This window comes from Macaca thibetana, chromosome 17 (assembly GCF_024542745.1).
Source record: "Macaca thibetana thibetana isolate TM-01 chromosome 17, ASM2454274v1, whole genome shotgun sequence".
Classification (NCBI taxonomy): domain Eukaryota; kingdom Metazoa; phylum Chordata; class Mammalia; order Primates; family Cercopithecidae; genus Macaca; species Macaca thibetana.
In genome coordinates this window covers 27,636,859-27,660,265 of record NC_065594.1, presented here as the reverse complement: position 1 = coordinate 27,660,265, position 23,407 = coordinate 27,636,859, and the positions used below count along the sequence as shown (strand labels likewise).

General features: G+C 38.5%; 2 protein-coding genes across 4 annotated transcripts in view; one reads left to right on the top strand and one right to left on the bottom strand.

Annotated features, from left to right (window-relative positions):
• MED4 (mediator complex subunit 4) overlaps window positions 1–23,407 on the top strand; it is a 1,135,161-nt gene that overhangs the window by 43,135 nt on the left and 1,068,619 nt on the right. The gene's annotated exons all lie outside the window — the stretch shown is intronic.
• The window catches only part of FNDC3A (fibronectin type III domain containing 3A), a 232,182-nt gene that overhangs the window by 78,785 nt on the left and 129,990 nt on the right, over window positions 1–23,407 (bottom strand). For all 3 annotated transcript variants that reach the window (XM_050766259.1, XM_050766260.1, XM_050766261.1), the window contains 3 exons: window positions 23,261–23,337; window positions 7,523–7,760; window positions 2,026–2,295 (listed from right to left, as the gene is read on the bottom strand). In XM_050766259.1, the coding sequence (XP_050622216.1) occupies window positions 2,026–2,295; window positions 7,523–7,760; window positions 23,261–23,337 (585 nt within the window). The remainder of the gene's footprint in view (window positions 1–2,025; window positions 2,296–7,522; window positions 7,761–23,260; window positions 23,338–23,407) is intronic.

Sequence of the window (23,407 nt, the reverse complement as noted above, 5' to 3'; positions counted from 1 at the left end):
GGCCCTTCAGCATTCATCTACTTCAGTTTTTATTTCTATCTTAACTGTGACTACTAATTATAACACCACTATATATAAATATTTCTATATATATTTAGACATGGCTATATCTATCTGAACCAAATTTTTCTTATAGAAAGTATATTTTTATTCATGGTTGTAAGAATATTCTCTCTGAAAAGTTCTCATTTGTCAATCTCATACCTCTTAATAAAGTTAACTATTTTTTTCACGACGTGCCTTAGCTATGGTTTCCCAAATTGGAAATGTAATTGGCTTGACTGTAACTTATAGCCACCACTGATAGGCAAAAAACTTTAACTTAATTCTTCCGAAACGTCAGTGCTGAAAACAATGATCAGGAGTTTCAAATAAACGGGAGAACAATTATGTAAATGTTGTTAATATACAGGTCGTGAACAGTTAAGGCAGTTTTTGAAATTTGTTGGTGAGGAATAGAAATTTTAAGGAAAAGGAAGGTAGGAAGAGTCAACATGGCTTATATTTTCATATTTCCCTCAAAGTTGGAAGCACTTTAGTTTCTAGTCGATATTAATTACCTACACTATTTGGTAATAAAAATCAATTTAGATAAGCATATTCAACGACTGATAGAGTTGTGGCTATTGGTGCTTGTGAAATGACATGTTGGTATGGTTCATAGTCATTTCTGATGAAACCTTTAGAACCTGACATGGTCTACCATGCATATCTATGTATTTCTACATAAGCATATCTACGTCAAACAGGTAATAGTCAGTATTAAGGAAACCTAAAAGATCATAAATATAGAAACTACATTAGTCAAAGTAAGCAGTAGTTAGAAGTTTAACATTACAATCAAAAGTACTTGGTACTAACTCTACAACTGTAGGCATGTGAAAGACAGGCTGTTAACCCAGCTATATTTTACCTTACTGAGATTGATTCAAGTAGATACAAATAGTAGTGCTCAAAGTTCATATAGTAGGCTCATGCCTGTAATCTCAGCACACTGGAAGGTCAAGGTGGGTGGACTGCTTGAGCCTAGGAATTGGAGACCGGCCTGGCCAAGATGGTGAAACCTTGTCTCTACTAAAAATACAAAAATTAGTTGGGCTTGGTGGCACACACCCATAGTCCCAGCTACTCAGGAGGCTGAGGCACAGGAACTGCTTCAACACAGGAGGCGGAGGTTGCAGTGAGCTGATATTGTGCCACTGCATTCCAGCCTGGGTGACAGAGCGAGACTTGGTCTCAAAAACAAACAAAAACCAATAAAACAAACAAACAAAAACCAATAAAACAAAGTTCACAGAGTAGAAGTCAGAGGTTAGGGGAAGGATCCAAGAGTAACAAGGAGAGTTTAGGAGAAGAGAACTTTTGAAGAAAGAAATGGAAAATACTCTAGCCTAATTATAGAGTACACAGAGAGATTGGTAAATGATATAACTATTTGCTATCAAGGTTTTACTCAAAAAGAAGGTGGGAGAAATAAAAAGTTTTGATAGGTTAGGGACGGTGGCTCAGGCCTGTAATTGCAGCACTTTGAGAGGCCAAGATGGGAGGATCGCTTGAGCCCAGAAGTTTAAGACCAGCATGGGCAAAGCAGCGAGACCCTGTCTCTACTAAAAGTTAAAAAATTAGCTGGGTGTGGTGGTGCATGCCTGTAGTTTCCAGCTACAGTGATCTATGATTGTGCCACTCCAGCCTGGGTGACAAAGCAAGACCCTGTCTCAAAAAAAAAACCAAAAAACCAGTTTTGATTAAAAACCAGTAGCATAGTCTTATCAAAGGCCCAGAATCAGAAGAAAGGAATCTGGATTAATGTTATCTGAGTTTTCCTATGAAATAGAAATTTCAGTCAGTACAATTTATGATATAGATGAAATTACTAATTGAGGTTTTCTAAACTGTCAAAAGCTGCAGCCTGTAATAGTCCATCTGCACCATGACAAAATGACTGAAAGGTTAGAATATACTTTTAGTAGGTTAAATCACGACGAGTAGCATCAATGAGAACATTTCAGTATTTCAAACAGTTACCTTCAATTTCTGTATCAACTTGCACAACACCTTTCCCCTTCCCAGACTTGATTTTTGCTGATCCTGTGTTTATACCACCAGCATTTTGTCCTTTTATAAGTCCATTATGTTCATTAATGGGAGAAGGGCATTTCTGGGGTGATGATGGTGGACTGCTCATTTTATCTTTCTGTGTTCCTTGGCGATCCTTCAATTTTTTCTGCAAACGTTCATATGTTTTACTAGATCGTTCATCTCTAAAGTTGGACCTTCCATGTGTAGAGTGAGCATCTAGGAGGAAATAAAAACCAAAAGTTAAGAAGATCACTTTCTCCAAATAAGTTTATGCCATGAAAAAAGGACAGAAAATAAATCTATCATATAAAACTTTTATAAAATATTTAAAAGAATTTTGCATAACAAAGCAACCTTTGTGTCTCCATAAACTATTAGAACCAAGCTTTGTGATTTATTCTAATTTTATATCTATATATCTATATATCTTATCTCTCTATATATAACTCTATGTATTATATATATCTATATATATCTCAAGTAAATTTACAGAGAGATTTCTTTCCTTCTTCTGTTCTCAACTAATTATTAATCTCCACAGAAACAGCTTGGTGGTATCTTATGATTACTGCAGGTGAGGAATGAGACTTGAACTGAGCAGTCCACAGTTTTTTCTCTTTTACTCTTTAGTAACTATTACTTTTCACATCTTTTTGAACCTTAAACACATAAAATAGATAAAAAGAAAACCACTGCCTGCCTAAATTCCCTTATGACTCAAAAAAGCAAATCATCACTGAAAAAAAAGTTAGCAAAAAGAAATGATTTAGACTGTTTAACAATAACAACCTACATACAATGTATCTTCATAGTAACATAATTAAGTCAATATGCTCAATAAATATTATTTCAATTGTCCCCAGAGTTTTTTAAATTTAAAATTTGTCATGAGAAAAATATTTTTTAAAAGCCTCAGTAAAAAGTTTTAATTTAGCAGTGCCTTAAGAAAATTATTACAGTATTTTTGAAATGAGTATTATAAGGATATGTACAATAACATTAGAATGAATGTGGACCTCTACCTCATACCATATACAAAAATGAATTCAAATGAATCAATGACCAAAATGTAAGAGATTAAATTATAGAACTCTCAGAAGAAAATACGGTTGCATGACCTTGGATTAGGCAATAGTTTCTTAGATGAGACACCAAAAACATAAGCAATCAAAGAAAAAATTAGATTTCATCAGAATTAAGTTTTTCTGCACCAAAGGATACCACAAGTGAAAAGACAATGTGGGAGGAAATTATATATCTGATAAGGAACTTGTATCCAGAATATGTACACTCTTACCATTCAACAATAAAAAGACAAATATCCCAATTTAAAAAATGGGTGAAGAATTCAAATAGACATTTCTCCAAAGAAAATATATGAATGGGGCTGGGTGCAGTGGCTCCCGCCTGTAATCCCAGCACTTCGGGAGGGTGAGGCAGGTGGATCACAAGGTCAGGAGTTCAAGACCAGCCTGGCCAAGATGGTGAAACCCCATCTCTACTAAAAATACAAAAAATTAGCCAGGCGTGGTGGCGCGCGCCTGTAATCCCAGCTACTTGCGAGGCTGAGGCAGAAGAATCACTTGGACCTGGGACACAGAGGTTGCAGTGAGCCAAGATCATGCCACTGCACTCCAGCTTGGGTAACAAGAATGAAACTCTATCTCAGAAAAAAAAAAAAAAAAAAAAAAAAAGGAAAAGAAAATATACGAATGGCCAATAAGCACATGAAAAGATGATCAACGTTAATAGCATTAGGGAAAAGCAAATCAAAACCATAATGAGAGAGAAATTTATTCAGGATGCCTATAATCAAAAGACAGACAACAACAAGTTTTGGCAAAGAAACTGGAACCCTCATACATTGCTGGTAGGAATGTAAAATGGTGTAGTCAATGTGGAAAATTAATATAGAATTAACACATGACCCAGCAATTCCACTCTGAGGCACATACCCGCAAGAAATGAAAATACGTCAACACAAAAACTTGTACACAAATGGTCACAGCAGTATTATTCATAGACAAAAAGTGAAAACAACCCAAAGGTCCATCCGCTAATGAGTGATAAAATGTTGTATATCTACAGAATGCAATATTATTGCAGCCATAAAAAGGAATGAAGTACTATTATATGTGAGAACATGAACTTTGAAAACATGACATTAAGTGAAAAAAACCTAGACACAAAAGTCTACATACTGTATGAACATTTTAATGAAATACTTATATGTATATTTATATGCAGTCTAGAATAGGCAAACTCATTCAGACAGAAAGTAGATTATGGGATATGAAGGAAGAGAGAGTTGGGACTGACGGTTAATATGTACAGTTTCTTTTTTGGGATGCTAGAAATGTTCTGGAATTAGACAGTGGTAGTTAATATAGTACATACTGAATATACAAAACATTGAATTGCATATGTTGCACAATACAGTAAATATATTAAAAACCACTGAAGTGTAAAATGATGAACTGTTAAATTGTCTCAACAAAAAGTTAAGAAAAATAGCAACTGCAATCAATTAGATCAATTAGTACATACTTTAAAATGCTTTATTTTATCTATTATTCAAAATAATAAAGCCACCATGGAGGAGAAAAAAGAATGTATTACAGTAGAAAGACAACTTAATCATTGGATAGATCGGAGAGGGTTAAAATCCTGAGCAATTAACTAGCAGTGTGGCCTTGCAGAAATTACTTAACATTTCTGAGCCTTGGTTTCCTCATTTGAATTTTGCAGAATTTTACTGAAGATTAAGTGAGATAATACACGCATGAGCATAGTGCCTAGCAAGGTTCAGGCTCACTAAGGGTACTGCTAACAGTGAAATGTTGGATCAGATTCCACTTTGAGAATCCATATGAATTGTGCATGGAAAGGGCATCATGGAGGTATAGCTATTGGTTAGAAAACCACACTGTCAGTAATTAGCATCCAGTGGTAGAATCTCTGGCTTATAACCTCAAGTACAACATGACTCCTCCCTTTTACCACTGGGTAGCTAATTTGTGGATTTGTGTCCTTCACTTTCCTTCACATCAATGTAGATCACATCCATGTATTCTAATGCATATCCCTACAGAATAACAACGGGTTTTAACAATGCAAAATAGTAATAATTGTAATACTAGCTTTTTCTTACAGTTTTCTCAGATTACAAGAAAAAACTAGTATTTAAAAAACTAAGTCATAATTAGCAGTAAACAAAAATAGGATGAGACTAATCTGCAGTATAAACTTTTGGTACTCAGAAGTATGTTCTTTGGAACACAGCATGAACATCTCCTAGGAGCTTGTTAGAAATGCAGAATCTCAAGCACTACCCAGAGCTACTGAACCAATTTGCATTACTTGGGCAATCGAAGTAAGTTTGACAAATATATATGATACGTGCAATATATCCACTATTTACAGGCTGTGCTGTGTAATTTCAATTTTCTATTTGAAGTTATTTCTTCTGCAAATGTACTGAGCATAAGTGACAGGCAATGCTAAGTGCAGGGAAACAACAGTGATTAAAACAGATTCAGTTCTTAGGGAGCTGATAGTCAAATAAGGGAGATAGACATACAAACACACAATGACAAAAAAGAAATTGCGTTAAGTTCTGTGAAAGATGCAAACAAGGTTCAGTGCTAGAGAATGACAAGGTAAGATCAGGAAGGTTTCTCTGAAAACTGAAATTTAAAGGATAAAGGAAATTTATAGACAAGGCAGAGAGACCACCATGTACAGAGGGACCAAGGCAAGAAAGAACTTGGAGGTTTTGAAAAACTGAAGATATAAGGGGACCAAGGGAAAGTAGTGGACAAGGAAGTCGGGGCCACAGGGCAGAACGTTGCAAGGACAGTTTGCAACCAGAGCTAATTTTGCTTCCTAGAGATCATTTGGAAATGTCTGGAGATATTTTTAGATGTCAGAATATTTAAAATGTTGTGTTGCAGTTGTGTGCTACAACTGTGCTACACAATGGCAGTTAGTGCGTAGAGGCCAGGGATGCCTTTAAATATCCTACAATGCAGAGTTTTGTCCTCTACAATGAAGACTTATCCATCCTAAAACATCAATAGTGGCATGTTTGAGAAACCCTACTCTAGTCTAGGGGAAGGGTTTAGAATTTTATTCTAATTGCAATGGGAAATCACTGAAATAGTTTAAACAGAATAGTCTGATTAATATTTGAAAATAATTACTGTGGCTGAGAATTGATTATTGGGGGCAAGAATGGAAACAAAACCAACTGGAAGGTCATTGTTGCAGTTGTCCTGGCAAGAGCTGATGGTGGATGGATTTGAGTGGCAGTGGGGAAGTAGTAGAAAAAATTCAGAAACTTCTGAAAATAAAACTGATACTAACTGATGTAAGGGTTGGAAAAGGAGAAATCAAATTTGACCATCCGGCTTTCATTTTAGCGAACCAAGTGGCTAGTGGACCACCTACTGAGATGACGGGACAGAAAAAAAGCAAGTCATGGGGGTCCACATTTGACATTTCTGTTTAGAAATGTTCTGAAATGCATGAGACATCTGTGTGGAGTTATTGAGAAGGCAGTCAGGAATAAGTCTGGCGCTTAGAGAGGTTTGGGCTGAAGATATAAATGTGAGAGCTATCAGTATATAGGCAGTGTTTAAAGCTATGAGACATATTAAGATACTATTTTGTGTTTATGTTTGGTAGCCTACTCTTTCCCCAAATTTATTAACTCCCTGAGGGCAGAGGTTACGTTTTTTTTTTTTTTTTGTTTTTTGTTTTTTGTTTTTTGAGATGGAGTCTCACTCTGTCACCCAGGCTGGAGTGCAGTGGCACTATCTCAGCTTACTGCAACTTCCGCCTCCCTGGTTCAAGTGATTCTCCTGCCTCACCCTCCCAAGTAGCTGGGATTACAGGCGTGTGTCACCACGCCCGGCTAAGTCTTGTATTTTTAGTAGAGGTGGGGTTTCATCATGTTTGTCAGACTGATCTCGAACTCCTGACCTCGTGATCTGCCCGTCTCGGCCTCCCAAAGTGCTGGCATTACAGGCGTGAGCCACTGCACCCGGCCTCGAGGTTATGTTTTTTCAATCCCTCACAGAGCTTAGCAACTTTGTGTAGTGGCATCACAGCCGACAGGATTTAACAATGCCATGGTTATTCCAGGCTGAAAATTTTCTCAGCACCTAGATTGCAGGCCAGAGGAAAAGACCTCTTGTTTGAATGCGCACCACTAAGTAGTGCTGCATGATATGTTACTTCCCCTCTTTGATTTTTCTGTTTACTTACCTGCCTTGAAGGGTGATCATGAGGATAAAGCACCTAATATAGTACTTGAGTAAAATAAAAATGCCTATATTATTATCATGTGCTGTTTCTTTAATGTGATATGATAATGGCATCTATTATATCCAAGCAAAGAATATCCAACTCAATAACAGTGGAATACTTTTAGATGTCTTACCTACATCTCCGTAGACTTGTGAAGACTGATACTGTGGCATATACTGTGTTGTCATGTCTCCAGCTCCAGTCACTGGTGAGTACATATGACGTGGTGGAGGGGGCATCATGGTTGGGACAGGAATGAAACCAGGCAGAGGAGGATGTGGAGAACGGTGGAGAACTGTGTGACCACCAGGGTGAAACTCTGGTGCCTGAGGGACCACGACAACTCTTCGAACACCATTGTCTTCAATAACCTACAACATGAACATAAGATTAAAATTTCTTCCACAGAATATAAGCAATTCTTTTAAAAATGTTAAGAGTAAGGTGGGCATGGTGGCTCATGCCTCTAATTCCAGCACTTTGGGAGGCCAAGGTGGGTGGGTCACCTGGGGTCAGGAGTTCAAGAACAGCCTGGGCAACATGGCGAAACCCCGTCTCTACTAATAATACAAAAATTAGCCGGGCATGGTGGCCCATACTTGTAATTCCAGCTACTCGGGAGGCTGAGGCAGGAGAATTGCTTGAACCTAGGAGGTGGAGGTTGCCGTGAGCCGAGATAGCGCCATTGCACTCTAGCCTGGGCGACAGAGCAAGACTCTGTCTCAAAAATTAAAAAATAAATAAATAAAATAAAAAATAAAATAAAATAAAAATGTTAAGAGTAAGCATTTTTACACCATTAGAAATTTAAAAATTTTGGAGAATCAACATGAAAAGAACTTATTAAATATACTGGTACATATAAATTAGCACCAAACAAAATGAAGAATTAGTTTTTGTTATACAATTCAATATAAACCTTAAAACACTGATTAGACAAGCTAAAGAATAACATAATAAGTTATGATACTAGATATTTATCCTATGTGCATTTCCTGATGGAGTAATTTTGGTTTAGACACAAAAGGTTCAGGAATCAATTTCTTTTTCTATATTATGACTGGGAGTGGGGGAAAACAAGTTGTGGAAAGACCAAATAGAAAACAAAACAACTGGATCCAGACTCAATCAGACAATCAATGACATGTTAGAATTTAGATGCAAAATTCTTATGACCATGACCAGGACAATTTTACAGCTGATCATTTCAAGGGACACAAATACTGAATATTATTATATTAACTCCTAGTTAGGAAAAATATCTGTGGCTTTGAGGCTTAGAAATTACAAACTAAAAAAAAAACAAAAACAAAAAACAGGAATTACACCGTGGGGATAAATTTTTTTAAATGGTAAGACTTACTCCCCTGTGAACCTTACTGGAGCTGCAAAGACACACAGGAAACCCTAAAAAATTAAAGGACTTCATCTCAAAATTAGAAATCCCTCAGTAAAATAGGGCCCTTATTCTTTTAGACTTAAATGGTAACTATTAAGGTATAACAAATGGCTAATAGCTTCCTCAGGAAACAGAAAATGATCATAATGTTAAGTGCTAATTTAAAGGCAAATCCTGATTTTCAGGAAGGCAAAGTTTTATTATGCTTAGGGATAGCAAATTATTTTATAAATATATGTGCTTGGTAGGTATAGGTATAGGTATACTAGAAAACACACTTATCTGGTATAGATAAGCCTAAATTACAAACATTAAGCAGATTATTAAACTCTCCTTACCTACTGGAGTGTAACATGACTCTTCTAACAGGGGACTAGAAGACCAAATGAATTAACTGTTTTTAATATGCTGGGTCTAGAAACATAATGCCTTGTTTTCAGCAAAATGGATGCCTCAGACCCCTTTCTCCCTATTTAACTCAGTTCTGAATTTAAGCCTCAAGCAAGCACATATGATTGATGGGAACTAAATAATATCTAGAACCCTACCTGAAGGGAATCTAGAAACTGCTGATAGCTTTTTAGGTTCTACCCTACAGGAAGGAAGACTGGAAGAAGTTTGAAATGGATTTTAAGTGAGCCAAATCACAGTATCTGTCACAATACCCCTTTCACCTTTATCACTCTCCAATTCACAAATCTTAAAAAACTCTCCATTTCCAAGAGGCTTGTACTTCATATTCATTCAACCTGGTTCTAACCTACCTTCAAAGTCGTATTGTTCTTTTGCAACAAATCCTGAACCATTAACTGCAGTCAGGCTGGTATGATAAAAAACTTGTCTTCACAGTGACTATACATTTCTATACCCTGTACTTTTGTTTATGCAATTTTTCTTCTTCACTTTGCTTCCCTTTAATCTATAATAATCTTGTCTATCCTTCCAATTCTAGCTCTAATTTTACCTCCTCCACTCATTTAAAACATTATTTTTCAGCAAAACAAACTGATAATTCAAAGAAAGAAAAACCTTAGAATGCTATATTAAATATCTGTGGGGAATCCATACTAACAGGGACAGACAAACACAACCAGTAAGTTATTTAGCATGTTGCAAGGTGATAAATACTATGGAAAAGGCAGAGTAGGTAAGGGCTATCAGAAGTGTTGTCAGAAAGGAGCAGGTTACAGAATAAATACAGTGATCAGAGTAGGCCTTATTGGCAAAGTAAAGCTTTAACAGAAACTTCAAGGAAGTGGGAGGAATTAACCACGCAGAAATCTGGAAGATTTGTTCTAGGCAGAGGGAACAGTTAGAATAAAGCCCCTAAGGTAGAAGTGGGGCTGATTATACCCAAGGAATGAAAGGAAGCTGGTGTGACTGCATGAGTATAAAGGAGCAAAGGTAGAAGCAGATGAAGTCAAAGAAATGAAGGGGGGATAGGGTGGTCAGGCACCACGACACAGGCTACTATTAAGGAGTTGGAGTTCACCATTTACTGTCAGTGGAATGGGAAATCATTACAAAGTTTTGGGCGGAAGAGTGATAAAATCTAGTGTTTCTGACTCCTAGGAGATATGTGGTAGGGTCTGGAGACATTTATAGTTGTCACAACTCGGGGAGGGGAAGGGCAGGTGCACTATTAACATCTAGAAAGTAGAGAGGCCAGGAATGCTGCTAAATACCCAACAACACAGAGGACAACAAAAACATCATCCCACCTCAAATGTTTACGTTACTACAGTTGAGAATTCCTGATGTAACCTTATATTTGACAGGATTATTCTGGCTGCTGAGTTGAGAACAGATCATAGCGAGGCAAAGACAAAAGCAGGTAAACCATTCAGAAAGCTACTGTAGTAATCTAGGCAAGAGATGATCATGGCTAAGACCAGGGAGGCAGCAGTGGTGATGGTGAGAAGTGACTCACATTCTGCATATATTTAAAAGTAGAGGCCAGGTACGATGGCTTATGCCTGTAATCCCAGCACTTTGGGAGGCTGAGGCAGGTGGATCATGAGGTCAGGAATTCGAGACCAGCCTGGCCAATATGGTGAAATTCCATCTCTACTAAAAATACAAAAATTAGCCAGGCATGGTGGCATGCACCTGTAGTCCCAGCTGCTCGGGAGGCTGAGGCAGAAGAATCGTTTGAACTCGAGAGGCAGAGGTTGCAGTGAGCTGAGATTGTGCCACTGCACTCCAGCCTGGGTGACAGAGCAAGACTCCGTCTCAAAAAGAAAAAAAAAAAAGTAAAGAAACAAGACAAGATTAGCTGATGATTCCATGTGGGAAGTGAGAAAAAGTAGTTAGGGAAGAACAGTCTTCCATCAATGTGATGAGGAAGGCTGTGGAGTAGAACAAGTTTTTTTCAGGGGAAGAGATTTGGAGTTTCAAGTTTTGTACTTGTGAGTTTGAAGAGTTTATAAGACAACTTAGTGGAAATGTTGAATAGACTGTTAAGATATACTAGTCTGCAACTCTGGAAAGATTGGGAAGGGATGACCAAGCGAGGCAGAAAGAAAACTAAGAGAGTGTATAGAGTCTGGAAGTTTGGTGAAGTGTGTCAAGGAGGAAGGACTAACTGTGTCAAATGCTGCTGATAGGTCAAGCTTCCCATTCAGGAAGACTAAGAATCTGACCAATGGATTTAGCAATGTAGACATTACTGTGATCTTGGAAAGCAGTTTTGGTATAGCCATAGGGTCAAAGCCTAACTGTAGTGGGTTTAAGAGAAAAAGTAAGGAGAAGAATTAGAGCTAACTGCACAATTTAAAAATGTTCTGCTGCAAAGGGGAATACAGAAATAGGGTGGTGGCTCATAGGAGTAGTGAAGTCAAGAAACTTTCATGTTTTGTTGTTTTCAGGAGTGAAATTGCAAAAGGCTCAAGATACTAATGAAAATAACCCAGCAGAGAACAAGAAACTGATAATGCAGAAGAGAGAAAAGAAAAAATGCTAGAAAATGCTAGAAATATGCAGGCAAAAAGGGACGGGTTCCAGTACCCTAGTGGGGGAACCGAGTCTGGACAGGAGCAGGAAAGTTTGTGTTACAGATGTGGAAGTAGAGTTTGTGGGTTGGATGAGAAGGCAGAGCACATAACTGCAGATGTGCAAATACTGGTGGAGGTGTGGGGCTAGGAGTCTGTGTAAGACACCATTTGACTGCTCCCCCATGAACTCTCCCCCAGGTACTACAATCTCAGTGATCTCTCTCTCCTATAATTTCTACTGCATTTATTCTGTATCACTTGTTTGATATTTATAACATTGAAGTGTTAATTTTCCAGATGCATATGTCTTACTCTATAATCTAACGGTTAAGTTTCTCAAGGGACATATATGAACTAGTTGATCCTTGGAACAATGTTACATACTATTATTATTTCAATTTTTCAGATGGAGAAACTGAGGCACAGAGATGTTAAACAACTTGCCCAGGGTCATATAAGTAGAAAGTGAAGGAGCCAGTATTTGAACTCAGGCAACTTGGCTTCAGATTCCATGTTCTTATCTACTTTGTGGGCATAGAATCCATAGGCCTTCTAGTGTCTTTGTTGTTGTTGTTGTTTACAAGAGATTTGATTAAAAATAAATGGCTAAATTATTTAAGAAATTAAAACCACTTTTCTGCTGAGAAAGAACATTTAAAATACAAAGATAAGCTTGGGGAGAGGAAAATGGAAAGCTACTATTTAACAGGTTCAGAGCTTCAGCTTTCAGCAAGATGAAGAGTTCTGTGGATGGAGGGTGGAGATGGTAGTGCAATGTTGTAAATGCACCTAATGCCATTAAACTGTAAACTTAAAAAAGGTTAAGATGGTAATTTTACGTTATGTGTGTTTCACCACAATTAAAAAAACAGAACAAAACAAAACTCAAACCTAAGATGTAGACAGAGGAGGGGGGAAAAAAAAGCCAGATAAGAACTGAGAGCATGGTGAACTCCACTACCTCAAGCAGCCAGTAACTTCAGAGGAAGGCAATAGACTTCAAAACCATTTGCTAAGTCTCCAGGGGCTCAGGTGCTAAGAAATGGCCACCATGTAGAGGTTAGATTTCGTACCAACAGGGTACACCGGTTGTGATGTAAAATAAAATCAGTAAGTTGTGAAAAGGAAAAAAAAGATAAAATATAATTCAAATTTGTCAGTGTTCATAAAAATTAAAATACAGGTAAGGCAATAAAATTAAATGAGGCATTAGCATAGTCTGACCACTTAACCACAGATGCCACCTAATTTCTAAGTAGGCAAAGACATGCTTTTTTTTTTCTCCTTTATTGAACAGAGACACAATTGAGAAGGGCTGCAGAGAAAGGAAACTGTGTATATTATCTGACATTTTATATTGTGTGTCTTCCTCATCAGAATATAAAGCCCATGATAAATGTTTTGTTTATTGTTTTTCCCCCCAGGACCTGGAATAGTACCTACCACATGGGTTGATGCTCTAAAAGTTATTTGTTAAATGAATGATATGATCAGATATATATATGTTCTTTTAGCACTAACAGAATGCTACATTTCTTTCTCCCTCTCTTTACACCACTGAAGCTATTAGGGTTCTGTGACCTTCTCAATTCCTACAACCTTAGCTTCCTCTCTACTTTTTGCAACCTACTTCTATGGTCTCACCCTGAACCCAGAACTATTCCAACTTTAAGCTCTTAAACAATAATATAGCTTAACTTTAAGCTCAAAACAACTTTAAGCTCTTAAACAGTAACACAGACCATTCATTCAGCAAACATTTATGTGTCTACAAACATACACAACAGTATGTGACCACAATCTCCTTTCTCTCCAGTTCTTATTATATCTCTTCATTCTCATATAAATCTCTTAGGTCTCCCCACCTTGTAGTTTCTCACATTCCCGTCTGTCCCTTTTGGCTGTTGTCCCCAAAAGCAGCAAGAAGACTGAGATCAGATTGATTTGCAAAATCTTTGAAAAAACACACTGACCTCACTGCTGCATGGCATCATAAAGGCAAAATGAAACACCAGGCACAGCTCAAAGGAGTAACCTGAAACTTTTCCCAAAGTCCAGATAGGTTCTTTCCCCACATTATGCGATCTACAATTCCTTCCCTGTTAGGCACCCTCTCACTACCATAACAGCCCACATTCTATTAAAAAGGGAGCCATTACAAGAAAGGCAGAACTTCTGATAGTGCCTTTCAGGAGTCCCATTCAGGTAGTTTATAAACTTCTCTTGGTAAGTTATTAACTTCATCGCTGAAATAGCAGAAATGTTATCCTGTCCTGCAATACAATGCTCTTAGGGACTCTAAGTTAGTACTATTTGCCAGTGAATTAAGTTCCTTCTACTCCTGGCGTCACTTGCTTTGTATTTAAGTTTTATAGTTTTATGTTTTGTTCATTTCCTCATTTGATAACTTAATTCCACTAGCACATATTTCTGCCTCTGTGCAGTACATCAATTTCTTAAAACATTCCTTATTTGTTAAACTGCAATAATAAAGCTCAGTAAGGTTCTGCCTAAAATAAGGACCAAGCAGGCCCCAGAAATGGCTATGGAGGTTATTTATGTGTAAAGTATATAATCTTGGTGTGTGGACTATGTATCATCTTTTCAAATAGTTTGCTTCTTCTGAAGCTTTTTTTCTCCTCTTCTTCTTCTTCTTCTTTTTTTTTTTTTACTTAGACTTTAAGTTCTGGGATACATGTGCAGAACATGTAGGTTTGTTACATAGGTATACACGTGCCATGGTGGTTTGCTGCAGCCATCAACCCATCATCTGTATTAGGTGTTTCTCCTAATGCTATCCCTCTCCTAGCTCCCCATCCCTCCACAGGCCTGTGTGTGATGTTCCCCTCCCTGTGTCCATGTGTTCTCATGGTTCAACTCCCACTTATAAGTGAGAACATGCAGGGTTTGGTTTTCTGTTCCTTTGTTAATTTGCTGAGAATGATGGTTTCCAGCTTCATCCATGTCCCTGCAAAGGACATGAACTCATCCTTTTTTATGGCCGCATACTATTCCATAGTGTATATGCACCACAGTCTGTCATTGATGGGCATTTGGGTTGGTTCCAAGTCTTTGCTATTGTGAATAGTGCTGCAATAAACATATGTGTGCATGTGTCCTAGTACAATGATTTATAATCCTTTGGCTATATACCTAGAAATGAGATTGCTGGGTCAAGTAGTATTTGTGGTTATAGATCCCTGAGGAATTGTCACACTGTCTTCCACAATGGTTGAACTAATTTACACTACCACCAACAGTGCAAAAGCATTCCTATTTCTTCACATCTCTTCAGCATCTGTGGTTTCCTAACTTTTTAACTGGCATGAGATGGTAGCTATTTGTGGTTTTGATTTGCATTTCTCTAATGACCAGTGATGATGAGTTGTTTTTCATGTTTGTTGGCCACATAAATGTCTTCTTTTGAGAAGTGTCTGTTCAGATCTTTTGTCCACTTTTTGATGGGGTTGAGTTTTTGTTTGTTTGTTTGTTTTTTTGGTAAATTTGTTTAAGTTCTTTGTAGATTCTGGATATTAGCCCTTTGTCGGACAGGCAGATTGCAAAAATTTTCTCCCTTTCTACAGGTTGCCTGTTCACTCTGATGACAGTTTCTTTTGCTGTACAGAAGAAGCTCTTTAGTTTAATTAGATCCCATTTGTCAATTTTGGCTTTTGTTGCTGTTGCTTTTGGTGTTTTGGTCATGAAGTCTTTGCCCATGCCTATGTCTTGAATGGTACTGCCTGGGTTTTCCTCTAGGGTTTTTATTGTTTTAGGTTTTACGTTTAAGTCTTTAATCCATCTTGAGTTAATTTTTGTATAAGGTGTAAGGAATGGGTCCAGTTTCAGTTTTCTGCATATGGCTAGCCAGTATTCCCAACACCAGCTATGGGTTTGTTATAAACAGCCTTGTTATTTTGAGATACGTTCCATCAATACTGAGTTTATTGAAAGTTTTCTGTGTCTATTGAGATAATCATGTGGTTTTTGTCATTGGTTCTGTTTATGTGATAGATTACGTTTATTGATTTATGTATGTTGGACCAGCTTTGCATCCCAGGTATGAAGCAGACTTGATTGTGGTGGATAAGCTTTTTCACGTGCTGCTGGATTAAGTTTGCCAGTATTTTACTGAGGATTTTCGCATCAATGTTCATCAGGGATACTGGCCTGAAATTTTCTTTTTTTGTTGTGTCTCTGCTAGGTTTTGGTATCAGGATGATGCTGGTCTCATAAAATGAATTAGGGAGGAGTCCGTCTTTTTCTGTTTTTTGAAATACTTTCAGAAGGAATGGTAACAGCTCCTCTTTGTACCTCTGGTAGAATTCAGCTGTGAATCCATTTGGTCCTGGGCTTTTTTTGGTTGTTAGGCTATTAATTACCCCTTCAATTTCAGAACTTGTTATTGGTCTATTCAGGGATTCTACTTCTTCCTGGTTTAGTCTTTGGGGGGTGTATGTGTCCAGGAGTTTACCCATTTCTTCTAGATTTTCTAGTTTATTTGCATAGAGGTGTTTATAGTATTTTCTGATGGTAGTCTGTATTTCTGTGGGATCAGTGATAATATTCCCTTTATCATTTTTTATTGTGTCTGATTTTTCTCTCTTAACAGTTTAGCTAGTGGTCTATTTTGTTCATCTTTTCAAAACAGCTCCTGAATTGATTGATGTTTTTTGAAGGGTTTCTTTTTGTCTCTATCTCCTTCAGTTCTGGTCTGATCTTAGTTATTTCTTGTCTTCTAATAGCTTCTGAATTTGTTTGCTCTTGCTTCTCTAGTTCTTTTAATTGTGACATTAGGGTGTCAATTTTAGATCTTTCCCACTTTCTCATGCGGATATTTAGCGCTATAAATTGCCCCCTACATACTGCTTTAAATGTGTCCCAGAGATTATGGTATGTTGTGTCTTTGTTCTCATTGGTTTCAAACAACATCTTTATTTCTGCCTTCATTTTGTTGTTTACCCAGTACTCATTCAGGAGCAGGCTGTTCGGTTTCCATGCAGCTGTGCAGTTTTTAGTGAGTTTCTGAATCCTGAGTTCTAATTTGATTGCACGGTGGTCTGAGAGACTGTTACAATTTCTGTTCTTTTACATTTGCTGAGGAGTGTTTTTACTTCCAATTATGTGGTCAATTTTAGAATAAGTGTGATGTGGTGAGAAAATGTATACTGTGTGGATTTGGGGTGGAGAGTTCTGTAGATATCTATTAGGTCAGCTTGGTGCAGAGCTAAGTTCAAGTCCTGGACATCCTTGTTAATTTTCTTTCTCATTGATCTGATACTGACAGTGGGGTGTTAAAGTCTCCCATTACTATCATGTGGGAGTCTGTCTCTTTGTAGGTCTCTAAGAACTTGCTTTATAAATCTGGGTGCTCCTGTATTGTGTGCATATATATTTAGGATAGTTAGCTCTTCTTGCTGTATTGATCCCTTTACCATTATGTAATGCCCTTCTTGTCTCTTTTGATCTTTGTTGGTTTAAAGTCTGTTTTATCAAAGACTAGGATTGCAATCCCTGCCTTTTTTTTTTTTTTTTTTTTTTTTGCTTTCCATTTGCTTGGTAAATATTCCTCCGTCCCTTTATTTTGAGCCTATGTGTCTCTCTGCATGTGAGATGGTCTCCCAAATACAGCACACTGATGGATCTCGACTCTTTATCCAATTTGCCAGTCTGTGTCTTTTAATTGGGGCATTTAGCCCATTTACATTTAAGATTAATACTGTTATGTGTAAATTTGATCCTGTCATTATGATGCTAGCTGGTTATTTTGCCCGTTAGTTGCTGCATTCTCTTCATAGAGTCAATGGTCTTTACAATTTGGCATGTTTTTGCAGTGGCTGGTACTGTTTTTCCTTTCCATATTTAGTGCTTCCTTCAGGAGCTCTTGTAAGGCAGGCCTGGTGGTGATGAAATCTCTCATCTCGGCATTTGCTTGTCTGTAAAGGATTTTATTTCTCCTAAACTAAGCTTATGAAGCTTAGTTTGGTTGGATATGAAGTTCTGGGTTGAAAATTCTTTCCTTTAAGAATGTTGAATATTGGCCCCCACTCTCTTCTGGCTTTTAGGGTTTCTGAAGAGAGATTTGCTATTAGTCTGATGGGGCTTCCCTTTGTGGGTAATCTGATCTTTCTCTCTGGCTGCCCTTAACATTTCTTCCTTCATTTCGACCTTGGTGAGTCTGACGATTATGTGTCTCGGGTTTTCTCTTCCCAAGGAGTATCTTAGTGGTGTTCTCTGTACTTCCTGAATTTGAATGTTGGCCTGTGTTGCTAGGTTGGGGAAGTTCTCCTGGATAATATCCTGAAGAGTGTTTTCCAACTTGGATCCATACTCCTCATCACTTTCAGGTACACCAATCAAACATAGGTTTGGACTTTTCACATAGTCCCATATTTCTTGGAGGCTTTGTTCATTCATTTTCATTCTTTTCTCTCTAATCTTGTCTTCACACTTTATTTCATTAAGTTGATCTTCAAAGTCTGATATCCTTTCTTCCGTATGATTGATTGGCTGTTGATACTTGTGCCTGCTTCACAAAGTTCTTGTGCTGTGTTTTTCAGTTCCATCAGGTCATTTATGTTCTTCTCCTAAACTGGTTATTCTAGTTAGCAATTCCTCTAACCTTTTTTCAAGGTTCTTAGCTTCCTTGCATTGGGTTAGAACATGCTCCTTTGGCTTGAAGGAGTTTATTATTACCTACCTTCTGGAGCCTACTTCTGTCAATTTGTCAAACTCATTCATTCTCCGTCCAAATTTGTTCACTTGCTGGCGAGGAGTTGTGATCCTTTGGAGGAGGTTTTTGGAATTTTCAGCCTTTTTGTGCTGGTTTTTCCTCATCTTCATGGATTTATCTACCTTTGGTCTCTGATGTTGGTGACCTTCGGATGGGGTTTCTGTGTGGACATCCTTTTTCTTGATGTTGATGCTATTCCTTTCTTTTACTTTTCCTTCTAATAGTCAGGCCCCTCTGCTGCAGGTCTGCTGGAATTTGCTGGAGGTCCACCCTGACCCTGTTTGCCTGGGTATCACCAGCAGAGGCTGCAGAACAGCACAGATTGCGGCCTGTTCTTTCCTCTGGAAGCTTCGCCCCAGAGGGGCACCCACCAGATGCCAGCTGGAGCTCTCCTGTATGAGGTGTCTGTTGACCCCTGCTGGGAGGTATCTCCCAGTCAGGAGGCACTGGGGTTAGGGACCCACTTGAGGAGGCAATGTGTCCCTTAGCAGAGCTCGAGGGCTGTGCTGGGAGATCCACTGCTCTCTTTAGAGCCGGGAGGCAGGAACGTTTAAGTCTGCTGAAGCTGCACCCACACCTGCCCGTTCCCCCAGGTGCTCTGTCCCAGGAAGATGAAAGTTTTATCTATAAGTCCCTGACTGGGGCTGGAGCCTTTCTTTCAGAGATGTCCTGTCCAGAGAGGAGGAATCTAGAGAGGCAGTCTGGCTACAGTGGCTTTTGCTGAGCTGAGGTGGGCTCCGCCCAGTTCCAACTTCTTGGTGGCTTTCTTTACACTGTTGGGCTGGGTGGGGGTGGGGGAAGACACGGCCTACTCAAGCCTCAGTTAATGGCAGACGCCCGTCCCCCATCAAGCTTGAGTGTCCTAGGTGGACTTCAGACTGCTGTGCTGGCAGCACGAATTTCAAGCCAGTGTGGATCTTAGCTTGCTGAGTTCTGTGGGGATGGGATCTGCTGAGCTAGACCACTTGGCTCTGTGACTTTAGCCCCCTTTCCAGGGGAGTGAACGGTTCTGTCTTGCTGGTGTTCCAGGAGCCACTGGAGTATGAAAAAAAACTCTTGCAGCTAGCTCAGTGTCTGCCCAAATGCCTGCCCAGTTCTGTGCTTGAAACCCAGGGCCCTGGTGGTGTAGGCACCCAAGGGAATCTCCTGGTCTGTGGGTTGTGAAGACTGTGGGAAAAGTGTAGCATCTGGGCCAGAATGCATGGTTCCTCATGGCACAGTCCCTCACAGCTTCCCTTGGCTAGGGGAGGGAGTTCCCCAATCTCTTTTGCTTCCTGGGTGAGGTGATGCCCCACCCTGCTTTAGCTCGCCCTCTGTGGGCTCGCCTCTGTGGAAGACTCAAATTCTTACATACTGGAAACTTAAATTAACTAAAAAATGACGAGACTAGATTTTTGTCTTTGGATTACCCTGTGTAATGAAAATGACATGTTTTCTACAGATCATCTTCATCTTAAATTAAGATTAATAATAGTAGCCCACTAGCCTCACATAATCCTTCCAGGAAGACTATAGTTAAAATTAATTTATGTGACAACTACTTATGGGATACCTACTACATTTGAGTTACCGCAAGAACACAAAAATAATTAAAAGGCAGTTCCTATCCTAAGGAACCTAAAATCCTGTAGGGATAAAAATACATATGCAGTTGTCTCTTGGTATGCATGGGGGACTGGTTCTAGGACTTTCCGTGGAAACCAAAATCTTCTAATGCTCAAGCCTCTGATATAAAATAGAGTAGTATTTGCTTATAACCTACAACATCCTCTGGTATACTTTAAATCATCTCTAGATTACTTATACCTAATATAATGTAAATGTTGTGTAAATAGTTATATTGTATTGTTTAAGAAATATGACAAGAAAGTCTATACATGTTCAGTATAGATGCAATTTTTTTTCAAATATTTTCAATCTGTGGTTGGTTGAATCCACAGATTTGGAACCTAAGGATATGAAGGGCTAACTGTTCATAATTATATTAGGTGATATGTATTATAACCAAGAAGTGGTTCAATACCACTTCTGGTATTGAAGTGATCTAGGCCCTCAAGGATCGGTAGAATTTTAGAAGGCAGAAATGGAGAAATGAATAACATTCCTTAGATAACTGCGTTAAGGAAACACCAAGTAAGCATGTGAGAAATGTTTGGCTACAAAAATGGACATAATTGGAAGTATTAAGAAAATGGTGCCAAGGCAAAACCAGGACAGAACCGTGTAAAGCCTTAAATGTCAAGAAATCTAAACTTCGTTGAGTGGACAAGCTGGCTATAGGCTCTTTAACCAAAGAATTGCTATAGGAAGATTATCTCTGTGGCTCTTGGTCTAAAGATATAGAACCTCAACTCGGATGATTATCTGATTTACAAATATTTACTGAGCCCCTACTATATGACAGGCTATATACTCAGCATTGAGGATATAAAGATGAGTAAAAATCTTATATGATCTAGGCTTCTTACTTCTTACCTCATTCCCTACTATTCTTCCTTGATGAATCAGTCCAGTCATATTGACCTCCTTGCTGTTCCCAGGCATGCTGTCATCTTAGGCCACTTGCACTGGCCATTTCTGTCCAGAATCCTGTTTTCTCAGAGAGATGCAGAGCTAACCCCCACCTGTCCTTCAAGACTTGACTGAAATCTTACCTGCCCAATGAGGCCTATTCTGACCACTCTATTGTAAAATACAACCAGCTCGAACACATTATAGAATTTTTTTTTTTTTTTTTTTTTGAGACAGAGTCTCACTCTGTCTCCTAGGCTGGAGTGTAGTGGTGCAATCTCCGCTCACTGCAACCTCCACCTCCCAGGTTCAAGCGATTCTCCTGCTTTAGCCTCCCTAGTAGCTGGGATTGCAGGCACCTGCTACCATGCCCAGCTAATTTTTGTATATTTTGTAGAGGCAGGGTTTCACCAGGCTGGTCTCGAACTCCTGACCTCAGGTGATCCGCCCACCTTGGCCTCCCAAAGTACTGGGATTACAGGCGTGAGCCACCGTGCCCAGCAAACATTATAGAGTTTATCCACTTTTTATTTTCCTCTCCCCATAAGAATATAAACCACAGAGTGGCATGAGTCTTTGCCTCTTTCAGTCATGGACATATTCCAAGCATCCAAGCGTGCCTGACATATATAAACACTCAATACATATTTGTGGAACACTGTTGAATATACGAACTGTAAGAATTCATAATCTCAGGAATTAGTTTCATAAGTTTATGAAAAGAGGAATATATGTATCAATAATATGCCATGAAAGCCTAAAGTGAGAAGCACCTGCAAAGGCTCAGGGAAAACTGCTTTCAGAGCTCACGATGAAGTGAAATGAAAAGGGTAGGAGTTTGCCACAAACAATAAAACAAAAAGGTACTGTAAGATGACAGAACAGCAGATAACCTACAAGTGCACTGAAAGAACTTGTCTTAATCATCTTTTTATCACTAGCTCCCAATACAGAGCTTAGTACGTGGTGCCACTCAATAAATCATGAACTGAACTATGCTAGAGAACAGTCTTCATGTAAGAGATGATCTGAGAAGGTGCAACAGAGAAGTAGAAAAAAAAAAAATCAGGGCAGCATGATGTCAAGGAAATCTGCAGTTAATCTTATCAGTGGTACCAAATTTTACCAGAGGTCAAAGAAGACCAGGCTGGAAAGTAGGCCTTTGGATTTGGTACACAGCGGAGGGCAGTTTTAGTAGAGTAATATAGACAGAATGCAGACTATATCAAGGAGTCAGTGTGCTAAACAAAAGTAGAGATAGTTAGTAGAGACTATTCTGAAAAGCTTACAAGGTAATTGTAGTACATGATCTCATCTCATGAGGAAGGCACTGAGACTGAAGGAAGCTGATTTGCCCAAGACCATGCAGCCAGCAAAGGTTTGAAATAAGATATGGATTCTCCTTTTCTGACTCTAAATCTCATTCCATTCTCTCCTTCCCAGTGCGCTCCTTTTGCCGTCGTTCATGTGATTGCGTGCTTCATGGAGTGGGCAGAAAATCCACCCCAATATCCCACCACCAATATTCTGGCATAATCAGGGAGGAAGTAACAGAGGGTCAGAAGAAAACTTCAAGTGTAAATTCAATGCTAGGGAAAGAAACTGATTATTTCCCAAAATAGACTGAGGCAACGAGTGCAGACTATATGAAACCTCAGTAGTGCAAGATATTGAACACCTGCAGATTTTACAGTTTAATTCAGTTTGCCTGTGTTCATAAATTACTATAAGGTCAGAGCTTTCCAGCCATTGTGCATAAAAGGTTACAGGTGTATGGAGATACTGATTCCCCTCATCCCTCAGGATTGCAGAGCTAAACTCTTTTCTATTGAACACAACATGCCATACAATTATCATCAGTGTCTGAGATTCTTTGTATGAATAAAGTTGGAAGCATTGTCTTGGGTTACATCTGAGCAAATGACTAAATTTTAAAATGTCAATGTAGGCACCTTTACAACCTAAAATATTATTTTTATTTAGTCATATATTTAGGGAGATAAAATTCTAGAATGAATTTTCTTTTGTGACTTAATACCCAAAGACAAAGCCAAATGATGAGTGCTGCCAATAAAAATTTTTCTTCCTTTCCAAACGTACTAAGATACTTGAAATAGATTTATGATAGATACACAACACTTGGTGAGCCTCAGTAATTAAATGGTATTTTTTCATCAAAATCAAAGAGAATAATCACTATTATATAAACATGAAAAGAAAAATAGCATAAAAACATACCTGTGGGGCATATCCAGGAGGCACATAGATAGGAGGCACAGAACCATTTGGAGACATCATTGGAACCTGAGCAGGACCTGAATGGGTCACAGAAATGATGTATTAACCCATGATTGCTTATCGGGCTAAAGTTGAAAATAATTTGAA